This window comes from Vipera ursinii, assembly GCF_947247035.1.
Source record: "Vipera ursinii genome assembly, chromosome: 3".
In the NCBI taxonomy this organism is placed as follows: domain Eukaryota; kingdom Metazoa; phylum Chordata; class Lepidosauria; order Squamata; family Viperidae; genus Vipera; species Vipera ursinii.
In genome coordinates, this window is record NC_139516.1 from 166287863 (window position 1) to 166307525 (window position 19663).

The 19663-nt window shown below is 35.8% G+C and overlaps 1 protein-coding gene across 2 annotated transcripts in view; it reads right to left on the reverse strand.

Moving 5' to 3' along the window:
• The window catches only part of TMEM241 (transmembrane protein 241), a 40766-nt gene that overhangs the window by 12773 nt on the left and 8330 nt on the right, over nucleotides 1-19663 (reverse strand). For both annotated transcript variants that reach the window (XR_014492047.1, XM_083358940.1), the window contains exons 4-13: nucleotides 17637-17718; nucleotides 15932-16009; nucleotides 14540-14565; nucleotides 11867-11918; nucleotides 11093-11141; nucleotides 10379-10424; nucleotides 8761-8796; nucleotides 8144-8178; nucleotides 5917-5986; nucleotides 3730-3823 (exon numbers count right to left, since the gene is read on the reverse strand). Coding sequence is in view for 1 of the 2 variants with exons in the window: in XM_083358940.1 (XP_083215066.1) it covers nucleotides 3730-3823; nucleotides 5917-5986; nucleotides 8144-8178; nucleotides 8761-8796; nucleotides 10379-10424; nucleotides 11093-11141; nucleotides 11867-11918; nucleotides 14540-14565; nucleotides 15932-16009; nucleotides 17637-17718 (568 nt within the window). In the remaining variant the exon portion in view is untranslated. The remainder of the gene's footprint in view (nucleotides 1-3729; nucleotides 3824-5916; nucleotides 5987-8143; nucleotides 8179-8760; nucleotides 8797-10378; nucleotides 10425-11092; nucleotides 11142-11866; nucleotides 11919-14539; nucleotides 14566-15931; nucleotides 16010-17636; nucleotides 17719-19663) is intronic.

Here is a 19663-nt window from a genome sequence, read left to right on the forward strand (position 1 = left end):
GTTTAATTTTATTTTGGGTTTCTTCCCTCAGCCAGCTATTTTTTTTAACCCATTTGACTTCTGACAGAGTCCTGGCAATATTATGAGTTTCTCCAAGGATTCAAAGGAGAACTAACACAGATATGAATGTCTTTTCCTTGCTCTGGCCTATATTTCTCCCATTATCTTCCCTGTCCCATAGCTCTTACTCACCCTACCAAGCCCTATTTTTCCAACTAGAATTACGCCAAGAAACAGGAAATAAGGAGAAGTTATCAGATAAGATTTGGCACCAAGGACAAACTTGAAAACCAAACTATTCTGAAAGAAACTCTAGGTTATTGCACTGAATAAGAATGCAAACTGTACTTGTGACATAATACTTTCTAATTTCAGTATCTTCTAAATCTGAACATTTGTTCACATTCAGTCATCTGGCATATTTGTTTGCAAATTATTTCCAGACCAATTCTTGTTATTTTTCCCTTTTACTGTCTCCATGAATCATTGTTCAGCTTATACCAAATGACTATAAATAGCTTAAGGGAAAGACTAAATAAAAACCTTGGCTTGCCAAGGTGGGCACAGGAAAGAAGCTAATTATACAGAGAATAATTCTCAATTAGGTTTTTACAGATTCTGGAACTCGCTCATATTCCTTCATTAGAAGCAGAAATAACATTTGAAATGGTAAAGAGGAAGACTCATTACAAGTAATGCAGTAATGTTACAATTATGGGTAACTTGGCAATGCTCTATACTTTCCAGCATTTTATACAATAATCTGACATGTAACCAGAAAGGAAGAAAAGATCAATAGCTCCGGGTTGCATGGTGTTGGAAAGGACAGGATTGCTATTGTCACTGTTACTATTTTTTATATTTTGATTCCGTTTGTCTTCTATTGTAGAGTTCATGGTAAGAAAGGAAGGTTTCTAATATGTCTTCCAAACCATCTTAGCTTCAGCAAGATCATAATGCCTTCAGATCATGGTCTTAATTATGTCTACAATGATTGACGTGTGAGAATGACCAGTGTGGACAAACTGATTGCAACTCTAATTTATATCAAGGTAAACACAGTATTAAGACAAGGATGAAATATATCCTGTATTGCAGTTATCATATCCTTCCTTAGATTGTTTTTCTATAGGTTTTAACTGCAATAGCTCATTTTGATTGTTTTAATCTCATGAGAGAAATTGTACTTTTGCATACCAAGGGCACATCAGCATTAAAAAAGAAGGAGAATTATATAAAATACAAGTGTTATCAAGATTAGTTTGAGGACTCTGCATCAATTTGAGTACTGGATAATTAGTGCTGGATGCCTCAAAGTTATTATCATGTCATCTCTATGGAAACAAGCAGAAAGTCTACATTTATAGCTGCAACAAGTCCTTTGTATCAATACGCTCTATACTCCACATCAGGTATTAAAATTGTATGAAAGTTGAATGTTGGCTTTGGATATAACTTAGGACCAATGTTCACTATTATATTCATAGACCAAAGTGACCTTTTCAAGACATCATTAAATGGAATCAGTTACTGTTGCCCTTACCATTTTTGTTATAATCCTGGGGAATGTATATATTTGCCTAAACCATTTTTGATTGAAGAAAATGTCAGGCAATCCTTGGACAATAGGTATTTTTGTGGCCTCTGTATATTGTGCTCACAATAAGCTTGCCTGGATCATGAATGAACAAAAATCCCTTCATTCCCCCCACCAGAAAATAAAGGAATCTGCCAGCCTTCTCCTCTACCACCAGTCCTTACATTATGTCTGTATGTATTTCTCCACATTTGCTTAGGTGTTTGGGGAAAAAATCTGACAGGCAGTTATATGAAAGTCATAATGAGGCAAGACTAATTACTAAAAAAAATAACCAAATATTCCTACATATATCAGCTTTGTAAACAAAGCAGTAAATCTACACACAAATACCTTCTATTAAGCTTTATGAATGTTGGCTTAGCAGAAAAACTATGTACATTTTTTGCATTATTAATGATGCTCAGCATTCTGAATGATGGTAGGAAGATGCTTTATACATTTCAGCATTTTATACAATAATATTACACATAACCAGAATGGAAGAAAAGCCACAATAAAAAGTTAAGAGTCAGGGTAGGTTGAAGAACTTATAGTAAAGACTTACAATGCCCTTTCGTTTCATATGGAAATTAAATACTGAAATTGAATAAAGATCCTGTGGGGGTGCAGTGAGAATTTTCACCTTCCATGATTTAAAAAAAACCTCACTACACTCAATGGCTGCAGAAATATGGCTGTGATTTCCAATGTAATATTACCAGTAATGTGGATTTCAAAGAAAACCCATTTTTTGGCTTTGGGGAAAATCTTAATTATGTAATAATAATAATAATAACTATAATAATAATAGAGTTGGAAGGAACCTTGGAGGTCTTCTATCCAACCCCTTGCTCAGGCAGGAAACGCTATACCATTTCAGACAAATGGTTGTCCAGTCTCTTCTTAAAAACTTCCAGTGTTGGAGCATTCACAGCTTCTGGAGGCAGATTGTTCCACTGATTATTTGTTCTGTCAGGAAAGTTCTCTTTAGTTCTAGGTTGCTTCTCTCTTTGGTTAGTTTCCATCCGTTGCTTCTTGTCCAGCCTTCAGGTGTTTTGGAGAATAGGTTGACTCCCTCTTCTTTGTGGCAACCCCTGCTATCATATCACCCCTAGTCCTTCTCTTCATTAAACTAGACATACCCAATTTCAGCAACCGTTCTTTATATGTTTAGCCTCCAGTCCCCTAATCATCTTTGTTGCTCTTATGTGTACTCTTTCTAAAAGAGTCTCAAAATCTTTTTTACATCGTGGTGACCAAAACTGGATGAAGTATTCTAAGTGTAGCCTTACAAAGGCATTATAAAGTGTATTAACACTTCACGTGATCTTGATTCTGTTCCTCTGTTAATGCAGCCTAGTACTGTGTTGGCTTTTTTGGCAGATGCAACACACTGCTGGCTCATATTTAAGTGATTGTCCACTAGGACTCCAAGATCCCTCTCACAGTTACTACTATTGAGCAAGATACCACCTATACTTTACTTGTGTATTTGGTTTTTCTTCCTAAATGTAGAACCTTACTTTTTTCACCATTGAATTTCATTTTGTTAGATAGCGCCCAATGTTCAATGATCTGTCAAGATCCTTCTGTATCTTAAGCCTATCTTCTGGAGTGTTGGCTATTCCTGCCAGCTTGGTGTTGTCTTCAAATTTGATGAGTTCCCCATCTATCCCCTCATCCAAATCATTGATGAAGATGTTGAAGAGCACTGGGCCCAGAACAGAGCCCTGTGGAACTACACACTTCTCTCCATGTAGATGCAGTTCCACAGAGGACCATACGCTGAGTATGGCCGGTCAGCCTGCTACAAATTCATTTGGTGGTAATGCTGTCTAACCCACATTTTTCTATCTTATCAAGTACTAGGTAGAAAAATGTGGTACAATGTGGTAGGTAGAAATTCTGTTCTATGAGATCTCAAAAAATAACAGTAATTTAAAAAAATACACAAAGCATATTTGTGGAAGATCTATATATAGTTTGATAAAATCTGTGAAGGAGATGGACATAGTAAGAAAAGACTCTTTTTATTGTTTTATTACATTATAGAAACAAATAATAGTACTATGGGTTATTAACATTGTAATGAGTAAACTAAAGAAAATGTTCATTTAAATTTTTGAGTAATAGAATAGTAATCATCTTACCTTTGCTAAGAAATTCCAAGTTATATATTGTCCTGAGGAACTGCTGCTTTTAAGTTTCATAGTATGTAAAGTCAGAAGAAATCCCAGAAGTCCACTGTGGTGAGTAGTAGAAAAATGTATTAGTTGAGGTTTTGTGTTCAAATAGGATCCTTAGAGATAAGCAGCAACAACCCTATTTTGCTAACACTTTTCCATCACATATGGAAAGCTTTAAATCAGCTTTCCCAATATGGTGTCTTCCAGATGTATTGGATATTATTTCCCATTATTCCCAGCCAGCCTTGCCTTTGGCACTATGTTAGGGAAAGGTGCTTTGGATTCCATAAAGAATCCCATCGAGGAAGGCAGGATGAGGAATTTCCTCCAATTCCTTCTCCTTTGCAGTAGTACCATTCTAATTCTGGAAAAGACTGTGGTAGGAGAAATTAGGTTACAAGAAGAAAGCCCAATCAGCAAAAATTGCTCTTCCTTTTTGCTGGCAGGAGCATTCCAGTGCCAGAACTTTGCTTAAAGATGCTTTGTTTGATGGGGACAATTTCTGCACCAGAATACAATAGTCTGCCCATTTTTAAACCACAGTTCAAATTTTATTCAGCTATTTAGCTCATTTTAGAGCAGAGGTCCCTAACCTTTTGGGTACCAGGGACAGGTTCAGTGGAGAGAGGTTTTTCCGTGGGCCAGAGGGTGTGTGGTTTCATGTAGTGCCTGCATCCCGCAGATGGGGCTTTGCTTGTTTGCGCGGCCCGGTTTCTGGCATGCCACGGCCCGGTGCCAGTACATGGACCAGGGGTTGGGGACACCTGTTTTAGAAAGTCACTATTTTTCAGGAGGCAATTCTTGTAATGGAAAAGGGCCAAAATACAAATGTGATGGTATGCTTCTATGCTCAAAAAAGGTAGTCCTTGAGTTACAACCACTTGTTCAGTGATCATTCAAAATTATAATGGCACTAAATGAGTGGGACTTGTGACCTGTCTGCAAAGTTGGGGCTGTCACATTGTCCCAATGGTCACTTGATTGCAATCCAGGTACTCTGTGCCCAACTTGCAATTACAATAATGTAGTGAAACACAGTCATTTCACAATTTTTGACATTCCCTGCTGGCTTCCCCCAAGCAAAGTCAATGAGGAAGCTGGCAGAAAGTTGGATGTTGGTCCCCCAGTTTTTTACCTACCTGGACTCCATAGGGCATGCTTCTGGCATCCCCTGCAGTACCTGCAGCCCACCTGCACTCAAAGCCTGCTTGCAGTATCCATCCTCCCCCACTAGCAACACTTGTGCACCCATTGGCATGCTTGTTTAGGATTCTGCTGCTTCTCTCTTAATGACCCACACAGCGCTAGGGTTATGACAGCACCAGGACTGCAGGATTGCCATCATTAAGTGATGCAGTCACGTAATATTGCGCTTTACAACCTACTGCTTAGCAACAAAATGGTCCCATTTGCCATCAGGATTAATAAAGTTATTTTTAACTCAAAAAGTATCTGAAGAATGCCTCAACAATGTCAGGGATGGAGATATCAGCTGAGAAATCTTGAGGATCCTTTAAAATATTACTAATAGTTGGTTCAATCTAGCAAGAATACCTTTTAGAAGCTTACTTCAACCAAACTGAGTGAAGGGGCAAAACGATTTAAAAATAAACATTTAGAGTGCGCCCTGTGAGCAACAGTAAATGAACTCACTTCTGAACAGACATGTGTTGGGATTTTGATCTAATGCACTTCAATGAACTTCTCCTGTGTTGGTGCCTTTCATGAATGCTGCACTATAATTTGTATAATCAGGGCTTTTTTTCTCATAGAACGCTCAGAACAGAGTTCCGGCACCTTTTTTGGATGGAACCTTGTAGGGTAGGCAAGGCGGGTTGTATGACATGTGTGAGTTCCGGCACCTTTTTCTTTTACAAAAAAAGCACTGTGTATAATTACCCACCAAAAAGTTATGCAGCCTTTTGCTGCAAATAATCCTATAATTTATTCACATAATGTTTGGCATATTTTGAAAAAAAACATTTGGTTAAATTTCAGGTTAGCATGATGCATCATTGCGGACCAATAATTGAATGCTTTGGACCATACTTGAACCTAGAAAAAAAGAAACACCTTTAACAGCTCATCAAAAATCTAGTAGTTTGTTTCTCACGTATATCATAAGGTCTGGCTTGTATCCTGAAAAGTTACCTGGCAAGGCAACTGCTGTGAAAGATGTAAAAGTACAGGAGTGGAAATTCCAAGGCACTGAAGAGATCACCTAAGAAATAAAATCATATTTTTAGTTTTTTAAAAATTGGCACCAGTATATGGTTGCTCTGTTGAAAAATGGACAGAATAGAGGAATACAACATTGTAACACTGGAGTTGAATTACTTATTTTTGGTTTTAACATGATTTTTATCACTTCAGGAATTTGTCACTGCACTTACAACATTTCATTCTCTTTCTCATCAATCTGAAATCAAGTTGTAAAAAAAAGGGAAGAATGCCATTTAAGGAGCATGTTTGCACTTTTAAAATGTTTGTATTTTCCATAGAAATTCATAAGCAAGAGTCCCATTTATAATCATGGTTATTCAGGGAATAATTTGTTTTCCGCTGAATATATATATGCCCCATGAGTTTCTTGTCATAATTGTTAATCATTGAAGTTAGTAACACAGTTAGGTAAATCCAGCTTCCCCATTGATTTTGCTTGTCAAAAGGTCACAAAAGGTGATCACATGACCCTGGACACTGCAACCATGATAAATACATGTCAAGTGTCCAAATTTTGATCATGTGACCATATGAATGCTGCAACAGTCATAAGTGTGAAAAATGGTCATAAATCACTTTGTCCAGGGCCATTGTAATTTTGAATAATCACTGGATGAATAGTTGTTAAAGGACTACTTGTAATAAGATCCTGCAAGATTTAGAGGTGTTTTTCACTATCTTCCCCTAAATAGCAGACCAGAAAACATATGGTCACCGGGGAAAATTAGGAATAAGTATGAGAGTTTATTGAAAAGGCTATAGAAGTTGATTTATTTTTCATCTGCCTATGTTATCATTTCTTCTTCATCTGGGAGAATCGGGGTAAATAAAGGCCCACTTTTTTTGGGGTGGGGGATTGCTGATTCTGTGTTTTCTTTAAAATGGCCTGTCCTAACATTTGAGAGACTCTGGGACATGCAGATTCAAAACATCTGGAGAGAAGACCACTTCACAATAGCTAGCTTGTTTTTGGATAACCGAATAACAGAGTTGAAAGGGACCTTGGAGGTCTTCTAGTCCAATGTTGTTGGCTAAGAACCATAGCAATTGTAAACTAAAGACCTGTCTTTTTTTTTCTTTTTCCATTTAAATATATTAAGTTCTCAGAGAGTGCCCTGACAAGTCCATGAGGTTTCTTTTTTCAGAAGTGGTTTGCCATTGTCTCTTTCCTAGGGCTAAGCGAATGTAGCCAGCCCAAGGTTACCCAGCAGGCTTTGTGCCTAAGGAGAAATGCATTGTCTCCCAGTTTACGCAAAATTTGAATGCTGTATATTCTACAAGTTGTTTTATTTCACAATCTTTGGAGATCAAAATTAAAAGACTAAATTCTGTTTTATAGTATGCTAGAAGTAAAAGTACTTTACTGGCAAAGCTGAACTCTCTCCTTTGCAGACCATCAACAGAAAGAAAGCTATCCTTTTGGGTTGGATTGATCTACAATGTTCCCAAAAAACTCTTGATGATGAAGTAGTGTTCAGCATAAAGGAAAAGACTTAGAATTGCTATTCTATAGGCAGACAGGAGCCATGCTAGAGGGCAACGAGGGCTGACACCTTGAGGAGTGGGCCTCTGAAATGCTGTAATCAAACACAGTAGACAATTCTGATTCATAAAGTGAGCATTAAGTGTTATTTGTCAGTTGAGATGCAATGATGAACAATTTCATTTTTCAGACTCTCCTTCACATGCTGAGCTGCACTCCTTGGCCTCAACATCAAACTCTAATGTGCACATATTCACAACAATATTAGCAGTGAAGAAGCTATACATGTGCAGCTCCCAAATCATGCAATATCAGAGCATCTCAGGATTGGATTTTGGGCTATTTTGGGATTAGCTAAAACTTTTAAAAGGAATAGAGTCCTGAGTATGTAAAAATGATTCATATGTGTAGTGGAACCAGGGCTTTTTTTCTCATAGAACGCTCAGAACGGAGTTCCGGCACCTTTTTTGGATGAAACCTTGTAGCGTAGGCAAGGCGGGTTGTATGACATGTGTGAGTTCCAGCACCTTTTTCTTTTACAAAAAAAGCACTGAGTGGAACACACAATCAGACTAAATTCTAAAGTAGCATACATAAAGAAATAACACTGGGTCTGAAAAATGCACACACACACACACACACATATACCAATTATAATTATTGTTATTTTACCTGTTGGGTGGGATGCAAAAGCCAACATCACCACACTAGAAATAAAAGATATAATTAATTAGTATTTTAATATACCAACAGATAACCCGTTATTTATTACAATAACTTCCTTAATCTAGGACTCTTCCAGAAACCTTCAATTTATCTAAAAATATTCTCAGGGGGGCTGTAGGCTCTTTGACTTATTTTCTGATCCATCTGGGTATCAGAATTCTATAAATACAGCATGCTTCTATATTTGTGAGTCTAAGATTGCAGAAAGACATTTGTTGCAAATGTAAGCAGCATTCCTGAATGTTGACAAACAGAAAAATATCCATTTTCTAGGTCCATTTGATCCTCAGTATAGATTCCATGGAACGCAGCATGACTGCTCTGGGGCATCACATTATATCGCATTCAATTTAGAATTCACTCCTTTTTTATAACTGGCTGATAATGCCTAGAAAAATCGCATTGTGTTTCCATCAAAATATAATTAAATAAAAAATAGCATTAAATAAGATGAATGAGCAATTTGAATATGATAGATATAAAAATTATTCATCTTAATGTATGTACAGTTATGAGGGGATGGCAGACATTCCATATTTTTCCTTAATCAAGATATAATGTACCTGAATGCATAGTTTATATATTGTTGTTCAGAATTACTAAGGAGGGAAAAAAAAAGTCAGTTACTTTAATGTCAGAACTCTATCAAACATTGTCAATTACTCCTTAAATAATTAAATATACAAACATACACTTTTGACATTAACTTTTAATTTATTTCAATTACGAGATTTCCTGAGTTTGATTTAGGCAGGTCCTTTAATCTGACAGATACATGTTAGCTTGACTGTATATTTATTGTGTGACATCTAGAGTTGTCTTGGAGATGAGGATGTTTCACCAAGGTAATTAAATAGTCATGGTGGGTAGCTAACAAGAACTGGCAGAAGTTTAATCAAGCTTATCTTCCCATCATTTCTATGATAAGGTGACAGAAATTGCTAGAGTAGTGTTTTGGGTTCCAGAAAACTATAGATCAGGCTTTCCCACACATTTTTTACACTTTGATCTAAAATATGCATTTTTTTCCTTCATACTAGAAAGAGAGATTTTTAATTGGTCTATGGAATTAGAAAAAGATTGACAATTTTTTTCAGAGGTTGTCCTTACTCAAAAATATAGTCATCTGTAAATTATGTATATATATTTCAATTATATTTTCAGGGAGTGACCAATTATTTATGGAGCCTGTCTTATCTCTATACTTTCTGTTGCTACTGACTTTGGCTTGAGAGATGGACAACTGATCTGGATGAGCAGGATGCATCTGTTGAAAGTGTCCTCCTATTATGAGGTGTAAAGGGAAGAGCTTGATGGAGAGTGTTCTTTATGCGGACTCCCCTCTTTTGGAATAAAGTGACTCCAGAAGCAAAGGTGGCTCCCATGCTCATTACTTGAAGGCAAATATAAATTTTGTATTTTTGGAATGTCTTTGAGTGGGGACTGGTTGTATGGAGTTCATGAAGTCAGAGAGATTGTTACTGTTTTCCATCAAATTATATATCCGTTATTATGTGTTAGACCTTCCCGTGCCTGGAGTCCCTCAGAACTGAGGCAATCAATAAAGTTTATTACATAAATAAATCTACTCATGTCTTTTGGGCTCTAGAGATTATTTAATTACCATAATGAATAGTAAGAATCTTCTGCTGAACAATACTTCCATTCATTATATCTGTTTCTAATAATGCTATTCTTTCAAACCAGGTTTTTCTAGATATGTTGGGACCAAAAGTAACTTCTGGAATTTTTAGCTACTACTGGATAGATAAAGTAAGGTAAAGGAGTCCTTGCAGATTTTACTTCGCTAGTTGTTGCTGACTATAGGTGATGGTGCTCATCTCCCTTTCGAGGCCATTGGGCCAGAGCTGTCCAAAGACTTTTCTACAGTCACGTGGCCAACATGAAACCTCAGAGTGTGGTTGGTACCTATTTATCTAGTGGATAAACTGGCCAAGAAATTTTGAGAATTTTAGTTCCAATACATCTCAAGGGTATCAAACTATGGAAAGTTAACCTATACTTGCAAAAAGCAACCATCAATTTCTTCCTTTTGTCTCCTTATTAATCCTTCTTAGTCTTTTATATTAATTATATAAAGAGCTAAAGAATAAAATATTTTTCTCCTCCTCCAGACCAGCTAGTGTTATTTTAAATAATTCATAGTCATAAAAAAATCACCTTAGAGAATTTGGTTTCCACAACTTGTAAAATACTTTGTAAGCACCTGTAAAAGAAAAAACATGAAGTCGGAATGTTAATACATTTTTCATCCTCTGGTACAAGGAACAATTTCAAAAAGGGAGACACAGAGCTATGGTTAAAGATCTACTTGCCTATATAAAAATCCAAACCTTCTATAGCATGGGTGTCAAACTCACGACGTCATGTGATGTGTTGCGACGTATTGTGACTATTTTCCCATTGCCGGCAATGGGGTGGGCACAGTTTTTGCATGATGCATCTGGCCTGTGGGCCGGCAGTTTCACACCCCTGTTCTATAGCAGCAAAGTTATTTCAACTTGGGTTGCATTTTGTATTTATAACAATCTTTTTTCCTAACTAGTACAGTTTAAATTTCTTTTTCTAATTCTGAAATTACAAGAATTGTAAAAAACAAATTCTCTCTCCCACTTGATTCTGTTAATTTACTTTTCCATTTTCACAATGCTATATAATTCAGTGTAAAGTTGGACCAAACATGGACCTTTGGAGAGGACATACAGTTTTTTATTACACGATTTTCTATTCCAGCAGAAAGTAACAAAGACAGTGCTTATGTAAGCCACCGGATACTGTATGGAGTAAAGACAGAAAATTGAGACTCATAGCAAAGAGGAACTATGTGCAGGCCAGAAAGTTTAACTATTTTTTGCTAATTTATTAAAAACTTACCAACACATAGTAGGTGTACGACGGCCCAAAAATAGCCATGTATATCAAACTGCAAAATAAAACATCAAAGTGTCCTTGTTTCAATTGTGACTGTTACATTAAGGAATATTTTAATAAGTAAAGCATCTTATGTATCACTTCACCACACCAACAATGTTATAGTTTTCATAGACAATTATATAGAAAAAGCAAAACCAGCAATCTCATCTTTGGCCATATTTACAATAAACAAGCCTAAAATACTCCTAAAAGTAATTCTAAAGAAATTCTCATGCATTAAGAATCAGATAGAGGAAAAACCTTCTGTCGCAGAGAACAAAAATTCTGAATAAAGTGCAAAACTGTCCAAACTGCAGCAAGATATAAAATGGAGAGGTGCTGAGGAACATTGTATTAAAATGCATCCAATTTCAGAGGGGTGTGTCATAAAACACATGTACACAGTGAAATGAGAAATTTAAAATACCCAATGAAAATAATATTCTGCATATGTTTGAAGTTATTGAACTTATTATTGCAATATGCAATATCCTTAAAGGACCATAAATATATTTGCTTTTTACTGACTTGCTTACCTGAAATGCAATGGGCTAACATGCATGCCGAATGGAGAACTCTGGGAGTTGAAGTCCACACATTTTAACTTGCCAAAGTTGAGAAACTCTGTTCTAGGTTAAATATTCCTTAGTTCAAACCATTTAGTGAAGTTCATTCTGTCACTATTTCAGGCATCTGTTACAAGAGAGTTCCTTTTCATAGTTGAAAACAACTAACCTGTGGGTCATAGAATGGAAGCCCCCCTGCAGCCAGCAAAAGAATCAGCACTCTGCAATTAAAGATAAAAAGGCCACTTAGCACCAGAGATTCCAAGAAATTATGTTTCTATTTCAAATTGTAGTTAAAAATAATATATACTTTTTATGTTAACATTTCTTAGTCTTCCTTCCACTAGATCAGAAAGTACATATGTCACTCCTGCCCCATTTTTTTTATCCTCATAATAACCCTTTGAAAGAGTATCTAGTCCAAAATCCCCAAGGGATCTGGTGGCTGATCAGAGATTTGAGTGCTAATTTATGTCTCAAAGTTGCTCTTTGAAACAGTAACTGGACTGGGTTTTTTCCCCCCGAGGAAGAGAATCTCCACAGACGCAAGTGCTAATGTACTAATTTAATCAGCCTGGCTTCAATATCATATTTATTATTGTGTATGATCATTAAAACATGGAAGCAAAAGTTGGACTTTGAAGAAACAGGACAGGAAGAGTATTGATGCCTTTAAACACCTTTGCACTTTTAGTGTTGTACAAGATCATGAGAATACCATGCGTAGATAGCCAAGAAAACAATTTGACCAAATCAACCTAGAGTTGTCACTTGAGGCGCAAATGACCAGGCTGAAATTATCCTACCTCAAACACATTATGCCAAAAGGTTCTAATGCTGGGAAAGGTGGAAAGAAGGAGAAGTGGAAGACAACCAGTTAGGTGGACGGGTTCAATTACAGTGGCGATCAGTGCGCAGAGGTGATTATATGCCTCTGTTTTTTTCATTTAACATAAATACTGCTCCTAAACAACCTTAATTTTAAATTGTTTGATAGAATGACCTATTTTAAAATGAAATGATTTTTTTTTGTCTGACTACCATTCAGACAAACCCCCAAACTTACGAAATCACTATTAGGAAAAGGAGTCCGATGATCCTAACAGAAGATATTTATTTATTTTATTTTATTTTATTGAATTTGTATACCGCCCTATTCCCGTAGGACTCAGGGCAGTTTACAGGACAGTTAAAACCATGAAATACAAAAAATTAAAATCAATTAAAACAATTAAATTAAATTCAAGCCCCAAGAGTAAATCTAAAACCCAGTTAAATTAACAACCCCACAGTCTGGACCAAACAGATCAAAGAGCCAAGTTTTCAGGTCCTGGTGAAATGAGTGAAGGTCGGGAGCAGTCCTAAGTTCCGTGGGTAGTTGGTTCCATAGGGCAGGCGCACCCACAGAGAACGCCCTTCCCCTGGGAATAACCCGCTGGCATTCATTAACCAGCGGTACCCTGAGAAGGCCCTCCCTGTGGGGGCGCACAGGACGATGGGAAGATGATGCCGGCAGCAGGTATTCCCTTAGATAGTCTGGACCCAAGCCATTTAGGGCTTTATAGGTCATTACCAGCCCAGGGACGTTAATAGCTTTATGGCGTTCCATGTTGGCCCATTCATATTTCTTGCATGAACAACAGGCGCCAGTGATATCCCATATAGGGATGGAAATATGTGATACCTTTTCCTTTTTCTAAAGGGTTATGAGAAATCAGGGCCTTACCCATTCCCACAGGCAAATAACCTCCCTGAAATTGCTTTCAATTTTAATTGTATTAAGGAAAATATACAAATATACAAAGTCCTAATCAAATGAATTCTCAAAGGTTTCTTAAATGAGCTTTCTCTCCCCTGCTGTTCTCTTGATAAATTAGATGAAGCTCCTATAATTTCTATCTGGCCTGACAATCAACTCCTATAGGACAAAAAGTTAGGAAAGGCTGACAAAGTTCAAAGTAGTTTGAACTTTTTTACAGAGCAAGTAAAAAGCTGTTTCTTGTTTCCAGCAGGTTCTTTTTTCTCCACTATATTTATATCATAGTTTTTTATACTTTGGTATACCTAAACAATTGTCAAGGTTGTTTGAAACATTTTTCCTACTTAAATATAATCACATAATTAGAGAATAGAAAATGTATTATTAAACTACCCTATCAAATCTTGACAGATGCAAATGCAAATTGAAGCCCAGTTATAAACCTGAAAAAAGACTGTTCTGAAACAATAATATTTTGAACAATTGTATTTTTAATTATAGACACTACATTGGTCATAGGTTTTAACAGGATTGAAGTTAACTAAGCAAATGCCACATACATCGCAACCTACATACACCGCCACGTACATTGCAACCTGCACTCAATTAGTGCAGTTAATAAATTTTACAAAAATCATTTGAATTTGCACAATTCAAAGTGATATTTCTATCACTTTGCTATACTGGTTGGGAAATTCTGGGAGTTGAAGTACACGTTTTTCAAGTTGCCATTGTTGAAAAATACTGTTCTAATGTACTATTTTCCATAGAATCTTCCTTTTCTCTATTTTGCACACATGAAAATGAGCAGCATCTGAACCCCAACCTCAATTGCACAGGGGCTCGCCTCAACTGCACACACATTAACCTTGCATTAACTGAATTCTGAGTTGCATTAAATGTGATCTGGTAACAATTTACAATTCACACTAAATTGAATGCTGCATTGTTCAAACTTCCACTAATCACAACCAATATATGATGAACACTCCTAACTCTTTATTAAATAGACGATCAGCTGTTCATGTATTGTCTCTGTGGAATTCCATACATATCCACATTGGACAAACATTGGAAACTTACCTGCAGAATTTTAGGGCAGAGATCTGCTGTTAAGAAAAAAAACACAATAATTTCAAAAAACTCACCTTCAAAACACGGTTAATGAAAGAAAACTTTACCATGCACTTGAATGTCACCTGTTTTCTGATAGAATTTCATTTATTGTGATTTCAGTAATAGAAGGATCAAACATATTTTACCTCACAACCAGGAACAGTTGCTAAGCTGCGAGAGTAACTAGTTCAAAGATAACACTTATTCAAAGATTTCAGGCTGTGTTTCCCTAGCATTGTCTCCAATATCCTGGACTGGCATCCAGTTGTCTATAGATCATATATATCTCATAATTTTTTTAAAGTAATCTCTAGAGATCCTACATATCACTATTCCAAATGCTGGTAGCAAACTTTCTATCACCAGCTACCCAAATAAATGAAAGAGAATGTATCCCCCTCCAAAGATTATATCTATCTCACATTGAGGAATAGAATGTTGAGCAGATGGAACAGTTCCAGTTTATACTTATGCAACACATGTTTTATATATAAATAATTATCAGTATTAAACATCATTAAATGTCCATATATATAGTTTGTATTTACACTAAAATGTGTGCAGTGGACATCAAATTCAGCTTAAACATTTTGTGTAAGATTTGGCAACCACTTCCTGGTGATTTTATGGAAATTCTAGGGATTTCAGGAATTATTATGAAAAAGACTTATGACTGTTCTAAGTTACTCAATAAAATTTTTAAAGAAGGTTTCAAGCTGGGAAACAGTTCCTCTGGATGCTGGACAGATGGAAAATAAAAGAGAGAAAAACTTCTTGAATCAAGGTCAACTTCTTTCAAGCACTACCACACCCCCGTCTTGAAAAGAGGCCCTCATCATTTAGAAAACTCAGGAGTGGACAACACAAAAGGCTTCAATAAGAAAAGGAGAGTGGGAGATATCAAGAAGCATATAAGAACAAGGCAGTGCCATGATTAAAATACAACTCTTGTAACTTCAACCTCCTCAAAATAAGCTTTGCTTTGGCAAAATCACTTATGAATCTTCAAAATAATATTTATTTTATTAAACAAATTTATATGGCTGTCCAACTCATATGCAGATGACTCTGAGCAGCTTACATTTAAGTAATACAATTTTATTATCATATGTAGTTTTCCCTTCACATGCTTTCTCTCTTTCTCTCCATCTCTCATACACCTTTATAGGTTTGCTGTAAATATACCATCTCCTAGAACAATTACATTATTTGAAATTAATTTGCAAAAGTATTGTATATAATACGTGCATTCATTAATGTCTGAAATATTTAGCCTAAGAAAATATAGTTACAGTAACAAAGGGACTAGATAAACCTGATATACAGAGATATAAAGGCCATTTAATTAATTCTCCATACCTCTTTCTGCACTGAGGCTTCCGCTCCATAAAATATAACATCTGCAGCACTGTGTAAGGTAAGAAAGATAGGAATTGGCTGCCAGGAAAGAAAATGGGACCAACAAAGTTAGCATTGCAGACACTGTAAATCAAGCTGCCCATCACCTTCTGCCCATCTAATGGCACTAACATTTGATAGGACCCCTCAGAGGTTTTCCTTCGGTTTCAGTTTGCTACACACTTGAAGACATCTAAGTTAGAAGAGAGGAAAGCAGACTTCTTTACACTGCCCTGATGCTCAGAGCTATCACACGGCATCCCTGATGGGAGGAAACATTGCAGTGGTTATAGGCCTGCCTCCATCTTTGAAAGAGATGTTATTGTTGTGACTACAACAGGGCCATTCTTACTGAAACGGAGGGAGGGAATTGTGTACATATAATACCACAGATTTTCCTTAATGACTCATTTTCTTATTCCAAAAATGGAGTGGAAACATGGAAAGTGTGAAATACTTAAAGTCTAGACAAATAAACTTATAAGAAAATATTTTTAGCTATGAGGTCTCTTTGAAGTGTTTTTCAATATTTCGACTCTAGCAAATGTTTTCAACAGACAATATATTTGTTCTTCTGTTATTCTAAGTTAACAGAAGATACAAAACATGCTCAAGAGTGACTAAATCTAAGAGACTGCAGCTACAAAAGTTTCATTTTAATTACCTGGGAATTTGTAAGAACCAGTATTAAAAGAAAACAAGTGAACAAGGCAGAGAGATAACAATCCTTTCATCAGAAGCAGGAAAAGAAAAGAAAAAACAGCTCACAGCTCCACTGCTGGGCTTGTTGCCATTTTTGTTGCTGAGTGAGAAGGAAGATCCATGGCTAAGCATAAGTTTCTTGAACTAGTGCACAATGAAAGGAAACACTAGAATAATGCTATCCTAGGAAATCTGACATCAGAATTTACATTTTTCCTTTTCTGTAGCCAAATCAACACATTTACACAGACACACACACACCTTTCACCTCCCTAATGCCATTGGCTCTCCATAGGGCCAAGAGAAATGTTTTCCTGCCAACTATGGCTCCAGATTGCCTAGCTCAGCTAACTTTCACCAGATGTTTATTGTCTCTCATCATCATTTTTAGACCTTTTAGGCTTTAGGAAAAGAAATTCAGTATGTTGGACCAATTAATTTTAGTTCCCATCTCTCCAAATCTATCATCTGATCAATTCATTTCAGCCAGATGAGGATCCATTTCATTACAAACCTCAATTCTTAGACAAAGGAAAAGCAAGCAGGCCAACATATGCCATTAGGCCCTGATTTGACAGCAGCATTCTGAATAATATCTGTGATATTTCAACTGCTGAAATCTCCTTTGTGATGCTTCTTGGTCTGAATCCTTTTATGGGTGGGATAATGGGTTACTTTATGAGCGATATGGGACTGAAGGAACATCTTTCATATTAATCCATGCCACGCATATTCAAAAGATGGAGTCAAATTGCACAGATTTTCTGCAGAATTGGGAATTAGAAAGGGAATTTACTGTTTACCGTTTGTGCAGTAAGCCCTATTATGACTTCTAGAACTATTCAATTTTCAGTGTTCTACATGTAGTCTTTAACTATGGTAATATTAATTACTTCAACCTTATATGACATTTGTAGTGAAACATTAATAAAAAGGCATGCCAAATACTATTTGCATATCTTACCAATCTAGATAAGGCCCTGGAACCTGAATAAATAATACCCACAAAAAGTGCAGAAGCTGGAAGCCATGATAATACTTCAGACCTGTAACAAATAAGCATCATCATCATCTTTCATATATTTTCATGTCATCATATTCCATTTATGAACAACCTCAGAGGGCATCCTTTTTTTTCCTGAATAAAAATAATTTCAGCCAAAGAAAAATACAAGCATCGCTTTGATTAGATGAGAATAAAATATATAGTTAAAATAAATCCAAATAGGTATGGTCTCTGAATACTCCAGTAACACATTGATCTGTGTCTGCATTTTCTTAATAACTACTTTATTATTATAAGTATGTGTGTGTATGCATAAAGTGTGAGTGAATTCAAATGGCCTTATTAATATTGATATGTTTTGAAAGTGCCTTAAAATATACTTGCAAGAATACTGTGGAAGCAAATAACAATTTATAAAACATACTTTATATTATAGTCAGAAAAAAGGGCAAACTGTTTTAATAAAATAAAAACATTTGATTGATGTTTAATTGTTGACCATACTGAAAGTACATATGATTTAAATCCAAGGGTTATGCATAAATCTAATTTAGCTGATTGCTACCTGATTTATAGTTCAAATTATTCATTAAGATATGCTAGAATCTCTTAATACTCTACAACCAGATAAGCTTAACCATAAGTTTGAATATTATCATCCCTTTTAAGGACATTGGTCCAGATAAATTTCCTTAGGACCAATCTAGCAACAGCAATTACACAGTTGGTAAAATCCAATCAGATGCTTCCTTAAAATATTCAGAGTCATCTGAGCTGGGAGAAAAATAAAGCAACAGGCTTGAGAACAAGACCTCCATAGAGATCACTGACCACAGTGTGAAGTTTTAAGAATCCTTGGCCATATAAGAAGCAATGGAAAAGGGCACAAAAGTTGTTCCCATGATGTAACAACTGAATTCTGTACTGCCAAGAGGGTTGGAAAGAATGTCTACAACTACAGGAAATGCTTTAGCAGCAATCCTTCTTATGGGCCAAATCATACAAATGGTGAAAATCGGAGTCTGCTATAATGACTGTAGAAGCTCTGGGCTGTATATTTTTAACATGTAAGGAAGAAATATGTAATATTACACAAATAGAAAGGGTCACTGTATCAGTGACTTGGGGATGACAGATCAAAACTGCAGTTCTATTATTACTTTTTCACAATGAAACTTGACAATAGCTGTTCAATGAAAAAGAAAATCAAAAGTATCAATACTTTTGTTGTATCCAAACAAAAAGCAATTCAGGCTTCCTTTGTTAATGAACTTAAAAGCCAAGTTCATTTAGAAACTATTTAAGGTTGCTATATAGGTGCCTTCTTTGCCCGTCCATTCAGAGGAACAGAATGGAAACGAAAAGCTTCAAAGAATATACCTATATCAGAGCAAACTATCAATTCTTGGATATTTCAATCCATGCTATACTTATAGAAAATAAATTATATTATAAAATGATGGTTTTCAATGTTATTGCAATTAATACAGAGAAAATTAGTAATGTAAAAGATGATAATTAAACTGAAAATTAATTTAAAATTCACAATTCTCCCAATTTCACATTACAGCTCAGCAACAAGTATAAAAACTGTGGGTTATAAAAGAGTATACAAAATGTATGAAAAGAACTACAAAGATACAATATTAGTTTTTTAAAAAACAAACAATTGCATATATTTTAAAAAAATCCATCCAGAAAAAATAATTTCAACTAATCAAATATAACATGAACAGAAATAAGAAACTAAGAGAAATCCAAAGTGGCTGATACAACCATTCCTCATTCGTAGCATCCCTAAAGGCAAAGCTTATTTTGAAGAAAGCAAATGGCAAAATGGTTGACGAGAGGAAAGAACTCATCACTTAAGCACTGTCTCAGTGATTATGTTTGACATTTCTATGTTCATTCTTCTTGAATTGGATTATCCAGTTGATAATCAGAGGGACTGTGGGACAAGATTATGAAGGCTGTACGGTATGTTA